The 15,242-nt window shown below is 38.7% G+C and overlaps 1 protein-coding gene across 1 annotated transcript; it reads left to right on the forward strand.

The window, feature by feature from the left end:
- Positions 1-1,003: 1,003 nt before the first annotated feature.
- LOC108667374 (carnitine O-palmitoyltransferase 2, mitochondrial) lies at positions 1,004-14,690 on the forward strand. The gene is made up of 14 exons (XM_018154394.2): positions 1,004-1,137; positions 4,665-4,726; positions 5,252-5,355; positions 7,145-7,290; positions 7,847-8,013; positions 8,295-8,436; positions 8,644-8,800; positions 9,117-9,238; positions 9,490-9,638; positions 10,137-10,333; positions 11,007-11,176; positions 11,437-11,662; positions 12,083-12,275; positions 12,846-14,690. The coding sequence occupies exons 1-14, from the start codon at positions 1,090-1,092 to the stop codon at positions 12,973-12,975; spliced, it is 2,013 nt and encodes a 670-aa protein (XP_018009883.1). The 5' UTR covers positions 1,004-1,089; the 3' UTR covers positions 12,976-14,690.
- Positions 14,691-15,242: the final 552 nt, after the last annotated feature.

Consider the following 15,242-nt stretch of genomic DNA (forward strand, 5'->3'; position numbering starts at 1 on the left):
TATCATTCAATGCAAAAAAAAAAAACATTTCTATTGATTGGTCATAGCTTTTTTTTGAAATTTGAATTTTTGTTGGCGGGGGGCATTTTTCATAAATTTTCCAATTTCCCCTCCTGGTCCTCCCTTTTTTCAAAATATTTTCAAACTAAAACAAAATTGAAAAAAGCTATGACCAGCCTCTAGATCTTTTATTTGCAAATCAAATGGTATATCTCTCAATTCTGTAGCTTCAAAATTGTAGGAGGAGATAGTTTCCCACTGGTGACAATAAGTGCGATGTTCAGAAGAAAGCGACAAATCACCAAGCGCCTGCAGCGCGCTATATATAGGCATTTAGAGTAGTAAGGATACCAGGCAAGGAGTTACTTGAGCTTGAATTCACTCACAGCTGCAGAAAACAACTGCATGAACACCTTCCCACATGACAGCTAGTTGGTGACTGAAGTGCAGCATCTACACTCTACAGACCTTAATCTTATGTGCCCTGGCTGCTAATTTCCCCTGTAAGAAAATGTTAAAGAGCTCCATGACACCTAACCCTTTTGTGATGTCGTGAATGCATAAATCAACGTATAGAGATGGTTTTGGTACCGTTGAATAGGTCAGAATGTCAGCTATGAGATGACCATAAAAAACTGGAAAAGCATAAATCTTCTATTTTTGGCCATACGCTCCCTTAAATACTTCTTCCTCAATATTAGGATAAATGATCTGGAATAAGAGGGTACAAATAATTATGAACAGTTAGTTACTCATGAAATTCAAAATAATTATTATTGAAAGTTATTTTCATCATATTTTCTAGTAATAAATTAGTTGTACATTATAATGACAACCCTTCCTAGAAGGATAAGTTGTAAATGATCTCTATTGTTCTTTAAAATTGGAATTTTGATATATTTCTGAAAGGGTATGAATAATTTTGGGCACAATTGTATATCTGGATATGTTTAATGAAGTTTTTAAACATTCTTTTCATGTTTGACATGTCTACCAATTTGCAGATATAGATTACAAATAATGTTATGTGAATCAATTAAAAGAATTTATATAATAATCTGATATATACCGGTAATTGGTTGCTAAGACATGACAATGGCTCTGCGTATTTCTATATTTCCTTTCAACAGGCACCAGGTAATTATATTATAAGCAATAATTAAGAGAATAAGTTGTTCATTCCTTGAGTTTTTTTAATATTTAATGTGATTTGTTATATTTTTGGCATCTCAAGAGGCTTTACAATTGCACTTTTATTTGAACCCCCTGGTAGGTCATGGAAATTCTATGTTGAAGCTGATTAACTAGTCTAAAGTGTTAAAATATTATCATAATGCCTAAATTTAGCATTATTTGCCATGTCTATTTCATTGGTGAATTATACACAGGCTTATACTACCAATAAAGTCTTAATTTTTACTATCAAATAGGGATGGGCGGGGTGAATCAGGACAGTCCTCCAACATTTTGTAGAAATGTTGTAGCATCTAAACTCATTAAAATATTGCAAAACTAAAAATAGAGGTGTAAAGTTTCACATTTTTCCTATCTATATAGCATAAAGCAAGTTGAGAAATCACATTTTACTAATCCCTGAAAAAAAATGTGAAAAGTGAGATTTTGGAAGAGAGCCTCTGCTAAGGCCTGAATTAACCTAAAGTCCTAAACTATAATTTATTTCTCCAAAAATATGAAAGTTGTCACTGAAATATTCCTTTCTGTTTCAGGTATGTTTTTTTAAGATTTTTTTTTTTTTTTTTTGCTATAGTGAATTCACTTGATCCAATTAATATGGTGCAAAATCACAAGCCATCCTGTAAGCTTACAGATACAGAAGAAATGCTATATAGCTGCTGATTTCAAGTGTCCCTAATTACCCCATTTGCAGAGGTAATTTGGGATGCTTTTATTTTGCGTCTGGCACCTTACGAATAGCATATGGAATTTTTCAGAGATGCTATGCAATAGCCCTCGCAAAGGCCTTTAAAATGAGCCCAAACTTGTTAATGAAGTGTTTCATGGTAAGAAGTTATTAACAAAAAATGCTCAAAAGCGTCCCTTATTACCCTGTTCAACAGTATATCTATCCAGTACCATTCATTTATTAAGGGTCTACCCTCAAAATTATCTCCCAAAATATATCACCTATTGTTTGTTCTGAAACTATATCACCATAATAGAAACAAGTTGCTCCTATGAATTTTTTGAAAAGATTGAAAGTAAACAAAGAAAAAGGCAAAATGGGTTCTTCTATAAATCTATATCCTCCAATTTTCATGCTACAACAGGGAGAGACATATCATTCAATTTTTAAAGTGAATATCTATTGACTCTAGTAGCCCCTTTTCAATTTTTGTATACAATTTTTTCCATTTGTGCTCTATTTTTACACCCTCCCCTACTTATTCCAGTATATAATCCAAATTCTATATCACATACAAATAAAAAAAAATGGGCTTCTAGAGGCACTAGATATTATCCTTACAAATTGAATGATCTGTCTCTCAATGCTGTAGCTTAGTAGAAGTAATACATTTTTTAAATGGCATTTTTTAAGTTTCAATTGTTCAGGGGAGCCAAGTACATAAGTAAAAGTGATTGAAAATAGAAGAAAATGCTGGTAAAATTGCTTAATACATACTTTAGCCCCAGCTTTTCATTGTCAATTACTTGTATTGAGGGTATCATTACGCATACCATAAAAGGGGGTAACTTAGACTCCCGGGGTAACTTGGACCACTTTTAGTTTTTTAACAAAAACCCCCAAAACTCAAAAACTATTTGACATAGAAAAATGGTGTCAATGGGCATTAAAGGCTTAATACTGAGGCTACGTAAAACAATAGAAAGATAAAAAATTATGCATATCTTATAGGTTAAAAAATTAAAAATGTTACCCATGAAAAAGAGCTATTATTTAAAGCCTGTCATAGAACCCCCTCCAATTTGTTTATTTTTTGGTAAAATAACTCCAGGTTTTGATGCATTGTATTAAAATTCTTCTAGTTACTTATGCAAATGACAAATTTGAGGAAAGTGTCATAGTTTGCAAATGGGGGGTGCCGCCCCCAAATGGGGGAACTTGACCACCTAATGTCAGCCCTGAAGAGGTAACATAGACCGGCTTGGAAATTAATTTAAATTACCATATAAAACATATTCCTTGATTGATACACCTACTAATGTTTTTTCTTTATGTTTCAGACTCTACAGAGTCTTATATATGGTAATTTTAACTTAATTTCCAAGCCGGTCAATATTACCCCTTCATGGCTGACATTAGGTGGTCTAAGTTCCCCCATTTGGGGGTCAGCGTCCCCATTTGCAAACTATGACACTTTCCTCAAATTTGTCATTTGCATATGTAACTAGAAGAGTTCTACTACAATGCACCAAAACCTGGAGTTATTTGGAGTTGTTTTACCAAAAAAATATAATTGATTTTACCACCCAGTCTAAGATACCCCAAAGCTGGGGTAACAAGGACCATCACTTTTTTTGAAATTACATAAAAACTATGAGAGGCAGGAGCCAGCAATTTATGGTGAGTGAACCTAGAGTATAGTCCTGTATTTTGCATGTTTCTATTTAAGTTTAATTTAGCTAGTAAAAAAATGGCATCCTTAAAAATAAAGTAGTCTAAGTTACCCCATTTTAGGGTATTTAGTTAAACCTACCAGTTTGACGCAAATGATAAGCTAAAAATGTGATTTTTCTGATATATTCATAAATATAACATGGTCATTTTATATAAGTTCAAAACAACTTTACACAAAAATTAGTGCATGTACATTCAGTGTAATTTCTTCATTAAATGTGTCTTGCCTGAAGTTTATGTGCAACCACATTGCAATCAATGCAAATAGTGATCTATAAAAACCATTTTTCACATAAAAATTTGAAAATATAAGTTATAAAATGGTTTTCTTATTAATTTTCAAAATGGCCTTGTGCAAAAAGTATTGCATGTACATCCATGTTATTTGCTTTATTGAACCGATCTTGTTTGCAGTTTTTAAACAGGTGCTAACACATTGCATTTGACATGGATGATGATCTATAAATACAGATTTAATTAAAGAAAGCTTTATAACCAATGCTTGTAAAATGTCATTTTTCAAATTTCAAAACAGCCTCACAAAAGAACCATGACAGCTATTTTATTTCAGTTTGTTTCTGCCAATTTGTAATAGTAGTTCTTCCTGCAAAAGGAGATGAAAAACACAGAAACCATAATTTCTTCAATTTTGAGGGTAGACCTTCCCCTTGAAGTAATTCTGGGTAACTGCCACCAACATATCTCCTGTGTTTCATATACTATAGCTATCAATTACAGTATTTGGTGCTAGGAGAAAGAGATTGTATATACAACTACAAGAAAATTATTTATAATTCCTGCAAGGGTTGAAATGCTTTATTTTTTGTATGTAAGCCATTTATAAACTGAAAATTCTATTAATGTAAAGTTTTCTTTTTATGCTGTATCAAGAAATATCACAATACCCAGAACAAAGTCAAATATTCACAACTTGCCTTGCTCATCATGTTTTAATTGTAAAGAGCTTAGCTAGCTGGATCATATGCTTGTGTTAAGATCTAGAAAGATGAATGAAACCAGCAACAGTTTATGTGTTTCAACTTTCGTTTATCTATTTATTCAACAGATATGGCTGGCTAATTATTCTGCCTATGGGAGAAATTTGTCTACTTCTGCTAGCAAGGCAATGTAAGATTTTTAATGCTTAGGTGTTTGAACAGATCACTTAAAGTTACTATTAATACTTCTGTGTAACAGTTAGTTGTACCTGAGTTAAAACAATACAATTGCTACAATCTGGATTTATCTGAGCATTTTTTTACATTTTATATAATTTTCAGTGCACCAAACAAGGACCATATCTTCATGCCTTGAAAACTTTCCTGCCCCCTTCCTTGTAGCATTGGTTCATCTCATTGTCACGGATTCATGTTTTGCTTCACATTTGCCTTTTTTTATTGAATTAATAAATGTAATGTGTAGATTTGCAGCTATTCATATAGATTTTCTCCCAAGTTATTATTATTCAATATATATATATATATCTGTTTAAGCATTGGCACTTGTCATTGTCTATTTAGTACATCAGCCTTCCGTGACTAAATCTAATATACCACCTATTGTTCATAATGTTCATTAGGGTATCTACTTGCTTTAAATCTTCTATGTATTTCCTTAATGAGCATAAATCCCTGTAAAATTTTTCTATTACAGAAGCTCCATCAATGACTTCACATCTGATGAGTATCAGTTTCTGCACAAATCGTCTCTGCCATCAATGTACTACCAGAAGTCTCTCCTTCGACTCCCAATACCAGGTTATGAGTAGTTTGTCTGCTTCTGGTCCCTTCATGAGAGGGGGATCTGTAAATATGTTGAGCTATGTTTGCCAGATAAGCCTATCTGAAAAAATATTAATGCCAGCATTTGGGCTACTGAGATTCATCTTTTCACATGTCCAAGTATAACACCTCTAGGCTGGATAAGATCATATTCATAATGTATCATGCTTGAGTGAGGGCTCAAATGCCAAAAGATGGGAATGGCAATACCGTTCTTCACCCTAAAACTGTAGATAAAGTTAATGTGCTAATTGAAATTGAGTACAATGTTCCTACAGCAGAAAAACTTATTGTAGTATCTACATGCTACGGATTTAACTGTGGCAACCAAAGAAGCACCACCATCAACTGATTGAGTGACTCAAGGGCTGGCTGTGCTATATAAAAGCCTTAATGTCAGTTATTTCCAAAAATGCCTTATTTTGGGTGCAGATTTTGGGAGAACAGTGGTCTTGATATCAAAGTAGGCCTCTAAGACACTCCTGAAGCATTGGTTTAATTAAGAGCTGATTCAATGAGACCATCATGGATGTCACTTTTCAATATTTTATCATACCAAGTATGTGGAATGAACACTAAAATAATCATGAACACCCCTTCTTATTCCCTGGAGTCTGTTCTCCAAGCCCATGGATGGCCAACTGGTCTGGCACAAACATATGTAAGCTTGAACAAATGGAAACAAAAGTCCTTTCTGACAAGAAATTTTTACAACATATGGCAGCAATAGTGAAGGCTGAAAAAAAGAATGAACACATTGCAGTAATGAAATGATGGGAAAAAGTAGGGAGACTGTGACAGAAATACAATGATGACTCTAATATTTGATGTGAATCAACCATGAAAATGAATACAATCAATAAATTAGACAACTGGATGACCTCCAACCTACTTGGGCCTGGAGAAGTGTTTGAAGAAACCATGGTAAACCTTGGTAATTTCAAATTGGCTGACAATCAGATCATATAATTGGCAATGTTATTATTGGAATATATCTCTGTAGCAGTATGTACAACGAAACAATGCCAACTTATTATTACCTAATTCAAGACTATAAAAGGCTTCTCTAATGACGAAAACTCCAATATGACTTACGGTACCAGTAAATTGCAGTTGACTACCTGCAACACAAAACAATGAAAAGTTTTTTTTTATCAACTAATGTGTTTGTGGATGGATAATGCAGCTTACTGATATATGGATAGTGCAGAAGCTTACTGCATCAATGTGCTTTGTGGTTGGTTCAGGATTTTTCAGTCGTTCATAGTATAGGTGCTACATGCTTGTTATTGATTATGTTGCTGTATCTCCAATCTGACAAAATTATAGATACAACTCAAAAATTAACCATTACAACTACGGTACTCTGAAAATAACTTTGAAGGTTTGACAGAGTTTCATCCTTAGGTGAGCTTCAGCTTTCACAAGTCACTAAGCATTCAGAAATCAGATGACAAGGCTGCCAGCTTCCAGTTGACAGACATCACACTCAGGGCTATTCACACCTGTAATTACTGGTGTATAGCTCTTGATATAAAAAAGTCGTAACTGGGTACATACTGATGTCTGGCACCATGCACAAATGATTGGTGGTTTCATTCAGGCTGAAAATCCACTTTTCACCCAAGTTTCACTTTATCCACAATGCATTTGTGTTTCATTTGCTCTGGGTCCATTATTAAACACTCTTAGCTGTCATGTAAGCCATCCCAATTTTATGCTCATGTTACCTGTATTGTATTAACACCCCACGTGTTGTGTGCAGACCTGGAGAAGACCTGCTCGCGTTACCTACTCTCCCAGCAAGCGCTGCTCAGCAAAGATGAGTATCGTGTCACTGAAGCTGCCGTTGCAGACTTCAGGACAGTTACCGGCCCACCTCTGCAGGCAAAGCTCAAAGCCTGGGACAAGGTAGGCGTTTTCTCAAGTCTAACCTCTTATTTGATGGTGTTTCAAATTTTCATTGCAACAATGGCCTGTTTTTGCTGAACTCTTAGGAATGGAAAGTAATTCCTAAACTAGCGTCTCCTTTTTTTCTGTGCTTTGCTCAGTCATTTGTCAAGCACTGTTTTAGCATGAAGATAAACCTGCCAATAGCTACCATTGTATCAAAATTCCAGGTGATACATCTAATAATCTTCCTGAGAAGCTCATGATCATTTCCTAAGCTTTTTGGGAACGGATTGCAGATTGTGTTTTTTCTAAAGTTTGTGCAATTAAAATCACTTAAATCAGTGAAACTTATTTGCTTTGGTAACAGAAACTAGAGGAAATTTTTTGTGTGCAAAATTTATTGCTTTTACTGCTTGAGCTATCTGAGATGAAGTATAGACAACTTGAGCATCCTGATACCACAGTTTTCATTCAGTGTTACTATTGTATGGCTTTTTCCATTAACAATTTGATTAAGATGCTTTGGAACTTTTCATGTTTCAATTCAAAAACGACATCATGTCCCGCCGTGCAGAACAACAAGCACACAAACTACGTGTCGGAACCGTGGTTCGATATGTACCTCAAAGACAGAGCATCAGTTGTTCTCAATTACAACCCCTTCCTGGCCTTCAAGTTCCCCGAGCCCCCCATGAACGACCCTCTTCTCAGGGCTACTAATATGCTTGTCTCAAGCGCCAGGTAAGAATTCTCAAAAAGGAGTGGCAAAAGTATGAAAGATGTAAGGGAATGAAATGTCTTTAATTCTGGTGACCATGATTGTCATCATCTTGAAAGTTTCCTCGTGGTAACAGCTAACTAAATGAGTTCTTATTATCTAGTCATGTGAAGCTTAAAAATTTTAAGTTACCATTTTACTTATATGAAAATAACATTATCATAAAATGTTATCTCGTACGTAACTTTTAACAAAGCAATGTTCCATTTTTTTTAACCATTACCCAGCTCATTCGACTCGTCAGGTTTCTGCGCACGTTCCGTGCAGGGTTGCTGGAGCCTGAAGTGTACCACCTCGATCCTGCCAAGAGCAACACGCCCTTCTACAGACGTGCGGTCGGCCTGGCTCCTCAGATGCTCGCTTCCTTCGTCTCCTATGCCTTCAAGGTGGGTCACCTGACACTCCTACTGCAAGGCCGCCACTGCAGCTGGTGCTCACAGTTGAGACTCTTGCTACAGAGCCTCCACTTTTTGCCCCACTGGCCGTCGTGGGCTTGATACCGAGCTTTAAATACAATTATTTCATGCATCTTTTAACGCTACAAGGCAATCCGGACGTGATGAGTAGTTTTACATTAAAGTGCTGCATTACAGGCGTTCCCGCTGGACATGTCGCAGTACAGCCGCCTCCTCAACAGCACCCGAGTGCCGCAGGTCGGCCGCGACGTCCTCAGCAGCGACGACACAGCCCGCCACGTGCTCGTCATGCGCAACGGCAACTTCTACGTCTTTGATATCCTCGACGAAAACGGTAGTTTTAAGCGTGGAGTATCTCTACCTAATATTATCGTGCTCAATATTAGGCAGTAACCAGTAGGTACATATTTTAGCAACCAATATATATCTTAGCAAACAATAGATATCTTAGCAAACAATAGATATCTTAGCAAGCATTACATTCTTTAACATATCTTAAGTTGAATTCAAATGCTAAATAAGGTGATTATTTAACCATTAATTGAAACAAAACCAGTCATACGATATGTACATTCAAGCCATGACTAGAGCCTTTCCGCCACTTCTAGCCCCCCCTTCCCTCTCACCATGGACGGCGTGTGTGCGTGCAGGAGCCATCTACCCACCAGCCCACCTACATGCGTGCATGGCCCACATCGCTGCTGACACCACACCACGCCCCGCCCACCCACTCGGCTACCTCACCTCAGAGAACCGCGACACCTGGGCCAAGGTAAAGGATCTCATCTTTGTTTGTGCTTAGGTTTAAGCTGCTGCAGTGAGGGATATTTATAGGTAATGTATTAGTAGGCCTCTAGATTACACGCGGGAAAATATTTAGAAGTCTAAAATGTGAGAGTTTAACCGTGATCATTTCCTGACAAGCTTATTTGGTGTAATTATTATTTTTATACTATAGCAGTATTGATTGTTAGTATAATTATTGAGTAGATGTGTGGACGTGCTAATGCAGAGGACGTGCAGGTGCGGCAGGAGCTGGTGGCTGCAGGCAACGCTGAGTCTCTTGCAGCAGTTGACCACGCGGCGTTCAACCTCGTGCTGGACGGGCAGGTGGTGGGACAAGACCCTGAGCTCTGCTACAGGACCTTCCTGTACGGCGACGGCGGCAACAGGTGCGCCTGCAACCTTTCATGCACTGCGTCTGCCTGCACTGATCTGGATCAATGGATTAATGCTCTGGGTTTATACAGTGTTCTTGAGATTTCCGTTTATTTCAGCTTTTGATTTTGTTGGTTTTTTTTTGGAACCTTTTTTGAGTGTGAGTTACTTCTTCATTGTTATTTATAGTGATGAATGCCTTGCAGCTAAATTGGTGCATTTTTAAGTATGAAGTTCAAAACGGCTGAAATTAGTTCGATCACACGATCATTATCACGTTCCAAATGCATTATTAGAGGCCTGTCGGCCATAAATACTCGCATGTTATTTCCTACAATTTGCCAAGCTTTCAAGACTTGACACATTAACACATTGAAATTTAGTAAACTTCATCTCAGTAGCGAAATAGTTAACACATCCTACAATTGTTACTGGAAATGAATACGTAGTGCCAATAACGTAAAGTTGCAAGTGCATGTCGCCAGTCACTGCCACTGCTTCATCGTGTGCAGGTGGTTCGACAAGTCGTTCTCGCTGATCCTGAGCGCAGACGGCATCGCTGCGCTTAACTTCGAGCACTCTTGGGGCGACGGGGTGGCGGTGATGCGCTACTTCAACGAGGTGTCTGAGGACGTCGAGAAGCACTGCTTCGTGGGGCCAGACTCGCCCCCCGCGCCCCTGGACCCGTCTAAGCACGTCAAAATCCTCGGTCAGTTCTTAGTAATTACGAAGTGTAGTGAGCAGCAAATACTCTCTTGTGGATGGGTATGTTTGATCGTAACTACTTTAGGCAGTTACGTTCAAAATTAGGTAATATATTGAATGCTTAACGTACTGTAATATAGCATCCAATAACAACTCATGGACTTATATATGAATTTTAGACAGAAACTGTAATTATCTGTGCTACTTTTTACTTTTAGGAATTTGGTGTAGCTACTGAAATCTTTATCATCGCTTGCAAAGCTATAATTGATCAAATTCAGTTCATTTTTTATTGATACCGTTTTGTTTTTATTTTATTTTTAATATAGAATGAAATTGAAGTACAATAAGTTGAAAAAAAATTATTCCTGGTCTTGAATTCCCGAAAAATCTATTGGAGGCAATTGCTGAAACCTACTGAGCTCGGCGCCTGAGTTTAGGGTAATGCTACGTGTTCAAAGGAACAGTATTGACGACTAGTAAAACTTTTGGATGCTATCTTCGATTAGGTACTATGCTACTGGCCTTGTTTAAAGTTTTACTATCTCTTTTCGTAGCTATTCACACCTAAATGCGTGGTCACTGCCACATTAAGTAGTAGCGGTTAATATTTGAGTGTGATAGTGTCGGCCACTATTGTCCCCATGTACAGCACCTTAACGCTGCGTGTGCGGCAGAGTGGCGTGTCCCAGACAGCGTGGCGGCGGCGGTGGAGGCGGCCCGTCGCTCGTACGAGGCGGCCACCAGCGCCCTGGCGGTACACGTGCTCGAGGCGCCCTGCGTCAGCAAGCGGCTCTGCAAACACCACCGCGTGTCCCCCGACGCCGTCGCGCAGCTCGGGCTCCAGGTCTAAAATATCCTCCATCTAGACACGTTCCCGGCTATAATTGTCAAGAATAATGTTACTGAATTTTCATATCTACCATTTTGCATAAAACATTTGCTGTGCAACGAAGAAACCTTTGTTCTAAATAACGTCTGCGTCAAAAATTAGGTCTTATCCAAATCTTAAAAACGTCTCACTAACTCACTTTGGTTTTAAATCCCTGAAAATTTGTAATTATTAATTGTTATTATATTAGAGAATTATACAAGTTACTCGTGCAGGTGGCGTACCGCATGCTGTACGGCGGCACGGCTGCTACCTACGAGTCGTGCAGCACGTCGGCCTTCAAGCACGGCAGGACCGAGACCGTGCGGCCGGCGACCCTGCAGACGAAGGCGTTCAGTGAAGCCGTGTGTGAGGGCGACACTCGAGACGTCGCGAAGCTCAAGGCCTTGGTGAACGAGTGCAGCAAAGTCCACAACCAGCTCACCAAGGAGGCCGCCATGGGTCCGTGTTGTTTTCTCTAGACTTCACTTTCACATATGCCCTACATATAATGGCTCGTATCTCTCTAGGTGTATGTTGGCACCTTAATTGAAGCCTATTATGCCTCACTATTTCTGGCCTATATTGTTTATTTTTATCCATGTATGAATATATACAGAGATTCGTTTCGTCTCTTTCCACTGCCATCGTAATTAATAAAATACCCCTGTACTGCATCACGTTGCCCCTGTACAGCATCACGTTGCCCCTGTACAGCATCACGTTGCCCCTGTACTGCATCACGTTGCCCCTGTACAGCATCACGTTGCCCCTGTACTGCATCACGTTCGCACCTCAACGCCATATCGTCCACACAAAACTTCACTTTAATTTATACTTTCCCCCTCACGTGCGCTCATTTGTATCACATCGTGCACGCAGGGCAAGGCTTCGACCGTCACCTGTTCGGCCTGCGGAACCTGGCGCTGCAGGCGGGGGGCGAACTGCCCGCCCTGTACCGCGACCCCGCCTACGCTAAGATCAACCACAACGTCATCTCCACCTCGACGCTGCCCTCCAACAACATCTCCTTCGGGGGCTTTGCTCCTGTCGTCAAGGACGGCTTTGGCGTCGGGTTAGTGTGTGCACTTGGAAATGTTGTAGTGACTAATTTACTAGCATTCACAAAAATTCCATTTCTTATTTACATTTGAAAATTAAGTTTGAATTCTTGCATTAAATGAATCTCAAATAGAATTAGTCCAGGTTTAAATTGTAGAGAACTTGGTTCGTTAAGTTGTTCCAAATATCATCACCCAAACATTTGCGTGAAATACTATTCTTGGTCCCGTCCACTAGATTCTTCGAGATTTTTTGTTAATATTCTAAAAATGAATTCGTTCAGGTAGAAACCTGAAGATCCTGCTGCGATATCAAAGTCATAAGCTCGCTGCTTGGTCTCGCGTGCTCCAATCAATTTTTAGTTATTTCAACATTAAATATTGTATTTCAATTCAAACATCAGATAGCGTTTCTTACATCGGTTAATCCCTAGAATTCTGCATGTTATTGTGTTTGGGTTTTTTGACATTATCCGGCTATCGATAACTTACTTTTTTGCTCGTTCACCAGCAGTTTTATCTGCTACTGTACCTAAAGAAGAGCTGACCTTGATGTCATTATGAACTTGTTTGTTGCGTTGCAGCTACCAAATGCAGGAGGAGATGGTGGGCGTGGTGATGTCGTCGTACCCACCGCACAGGGACGGCGCCGCCTTCATCGACTGCCTCGGCAAAGCCTACGGCATCATCGGCGACGTGCTTACTGCCGCGTGATGGCGGCCGTCCTAGCAGCAGTTGTGTAGTCAAGTATAATAGGTGCTATTGTGTGGTCATGTATAATAAAATAGGTGCTGTTGTGTGGTCATGTATAGCCGGCGTTGTGTGCCTTCCATTGTGCCACCTAGGATGTTGACGCCAGTCATTTGTAAATTATTAGCTTTAGGTTTTGTGGACCAGACCTCTAATTTGTGCATGTGTTTGCTAAACATTTCATTTGCGTCCAAATCCTTACGCTTTGAGCCAACAAGACTAACTGTAACTAATTATCGGAAAAATTCCTGTATCATTTACTAACATTTTGTCATGAAATATTTGCAAAATTCAATGCAAAATACTTTTAATTTAGCCAAATAAATGAATTGCCTGTATGTGGAGAATTTTTTATGAATATATATTTTGCTAGTAACTATGGTGTGTCAACTGTTCGTAGGATCATTGGCTCGTTGATGAATATTACAGCATCGATGTCTATATTATGGAAAATAGTTGATTCGCATCGAAATACTTTTATTTCGGTAGCTAGCGACATTTATTTTTCTACGAATATCAAATATTCTGGTATATTTTCCTTTCTAATTTGCGCTGCCTGTGGGATCTCCAATGCTGCACTGCCTGTCGAATTAACAGACGTTAACTTACGTTTTTCCTGTACAAGGAATGTCAACATTCGCCAAGAATTGTTTACTCCTTGGATGGTATGGTATAATGACTGAGTTAGTCATTTTCTTCCTAAAACGAAATTAAATTGAACATTGGCCGCGTTTCTAGTCTCCTGTATATTGCTTAATTATTTCCATACTGCCGTGAGTTCCGACCTTCGCGAGCTCAAATAACTCCTCGTTTATGTCCCGCGCAGTCGCCGCTGTCAATATTGCAATTGCACTTCAGCTTCAATGCTGCTTTAATATTTATTGCAATAAATAAGTTTAACGTTTAAAGATATTGGTAGGCTGCTGAGAACAGGTAAGTAACGTGTGGCAACACCGGAAAATAGTTATCGAATTTATCACTCAACAATCTAAAAGATATTAAAATTTAGCATGACTACGAGTGTGTTCTCGTACCACGGGCTAGGAAGTTGGGTTTACTTGTAATTTTATCAACAAGACTTATTTAATTTATATGATAACTTCAAGACACTTCTTTTTTCATAAGTATGCCGTATGTTTTGCCTACAGCCCTGGCATACACTAAATGAAGTACAAACCCAAACTCTGTTTGAGCATCGCCCCAGAGCGCTGTTATTTATTCTGAAACGTATTGATTTGATAACGGCTTGATCAATTTCCATGGATTTACTATTTATACGCAACTATTACGTATATTATTTACAATTGTCTACCGTCTATAGGTTTACCGGTAATTCAAGCTGCTGAGTGGTGAGCGAGTGCTCATTTGAGAAGAAGTAGGTAGAGATGTGATGAGGGAAGGTCCTCAAATATCCAAGTGTTCAGAGAATGGATGAGTCGCAGAGCCTCCAACTCAATGGGCAACACGCGGCAACAACAGCGCGCTTGTGTACATTATCATCTCAGGGGTTCAGCTCTGTCTCTGCATTGTGTAATAAGTTGGAAGTTCGTTGCACTCTTCTCAACTAAACCTGATTTGAATTTATTCATCGAGAACGAGGATATATTGCGGGAATGAAAAGTGCGTTTTTGCTTGAACTATGTGATCGTTATGCAGTGGAATAAATTGTTTGGGATAAACATATGACTTTTATTTTTTCCTGCGTTTGCTGATCAATGATGGTGTCGCTTGACCAACGAGCTGGCCTCGTGCTCAGCATTTTACTTTGAATCGCCCATCTCTGAAAGTCTTCTCAAATACTTTGAGGAATCCGAGCAAAAATAAAGCTCCAGGTGGACGTGTCACTCACACCGAGCCTGAGTGTTGACTTCGCCCATGAATTGTTAATAACAGCTGACGTCGTGTAACGTTACTTTCGTGATATGATAATATATAATTATCACACAATGAAGAATTCTATTGCAAATGTCATCATCGTGCAATCGGCAACGTTGAGTAATACTTTAGGAATTGCATCGCAAATGGAGGATAAGGCGCGCGTTGCGCTCCGTGGACTTAGCGTTTAGTAGTTTTGTTATGGGGTGTTGAAAATTTGTGTCGAAGCAATCTTTCCCTGCCGTATTCAATTATTAGCTATGAATTGGCGTTGGCTAGTTTTTCTTCACCAAGCCCCAATCTGTTTCAAATAAAATTTGATAAGCCATAATTATACGATTGTAATTAATGGCATA

This window comes from Hyalella azteca, unplaced genomic scaffold (assembly GCF_000764305.2).
Source record: "Hyalella azteca isolate HAZT.00-mixed unplaced genomic scaffold, Hazt_2.0.2 contig7201, whole genome shotgun sequence".
Lineage (NCBI taxonomy): Eukaryota > Metazoa > Arthropoda > Malacostraca > Amphipoda > Hyalellidae > Hyalella > Hyalella azteca.

What these genes read in the sequence shown, in the direction of transcription:
- LOC108667374 (XM_018154394.2), top strand. Translation starts at nt 1,090, where the DNA reads ATGACAATGGCTCTGCGTATTTCTATATTTCCTTTCAACAGGCACCAG. An exon ending in CCTTCGACTCCCAATACCAG is followed by an intron (nt 5,356 to 7,144) that starts GTTATGAGTAGT and finishes TGTTGTGTGCAG; the next exon opens with ACCTGGAGAAGACCTGCTCG. An exon ending in TGATATCCTCGACGAAAACG is followed by an intron (nt 8,801 to 9,116) that starts GTAGTTTTAAGC and finishes GTGTGCGTGCAG; the next exon opens with GAGCCATCTACCCACCAGCC.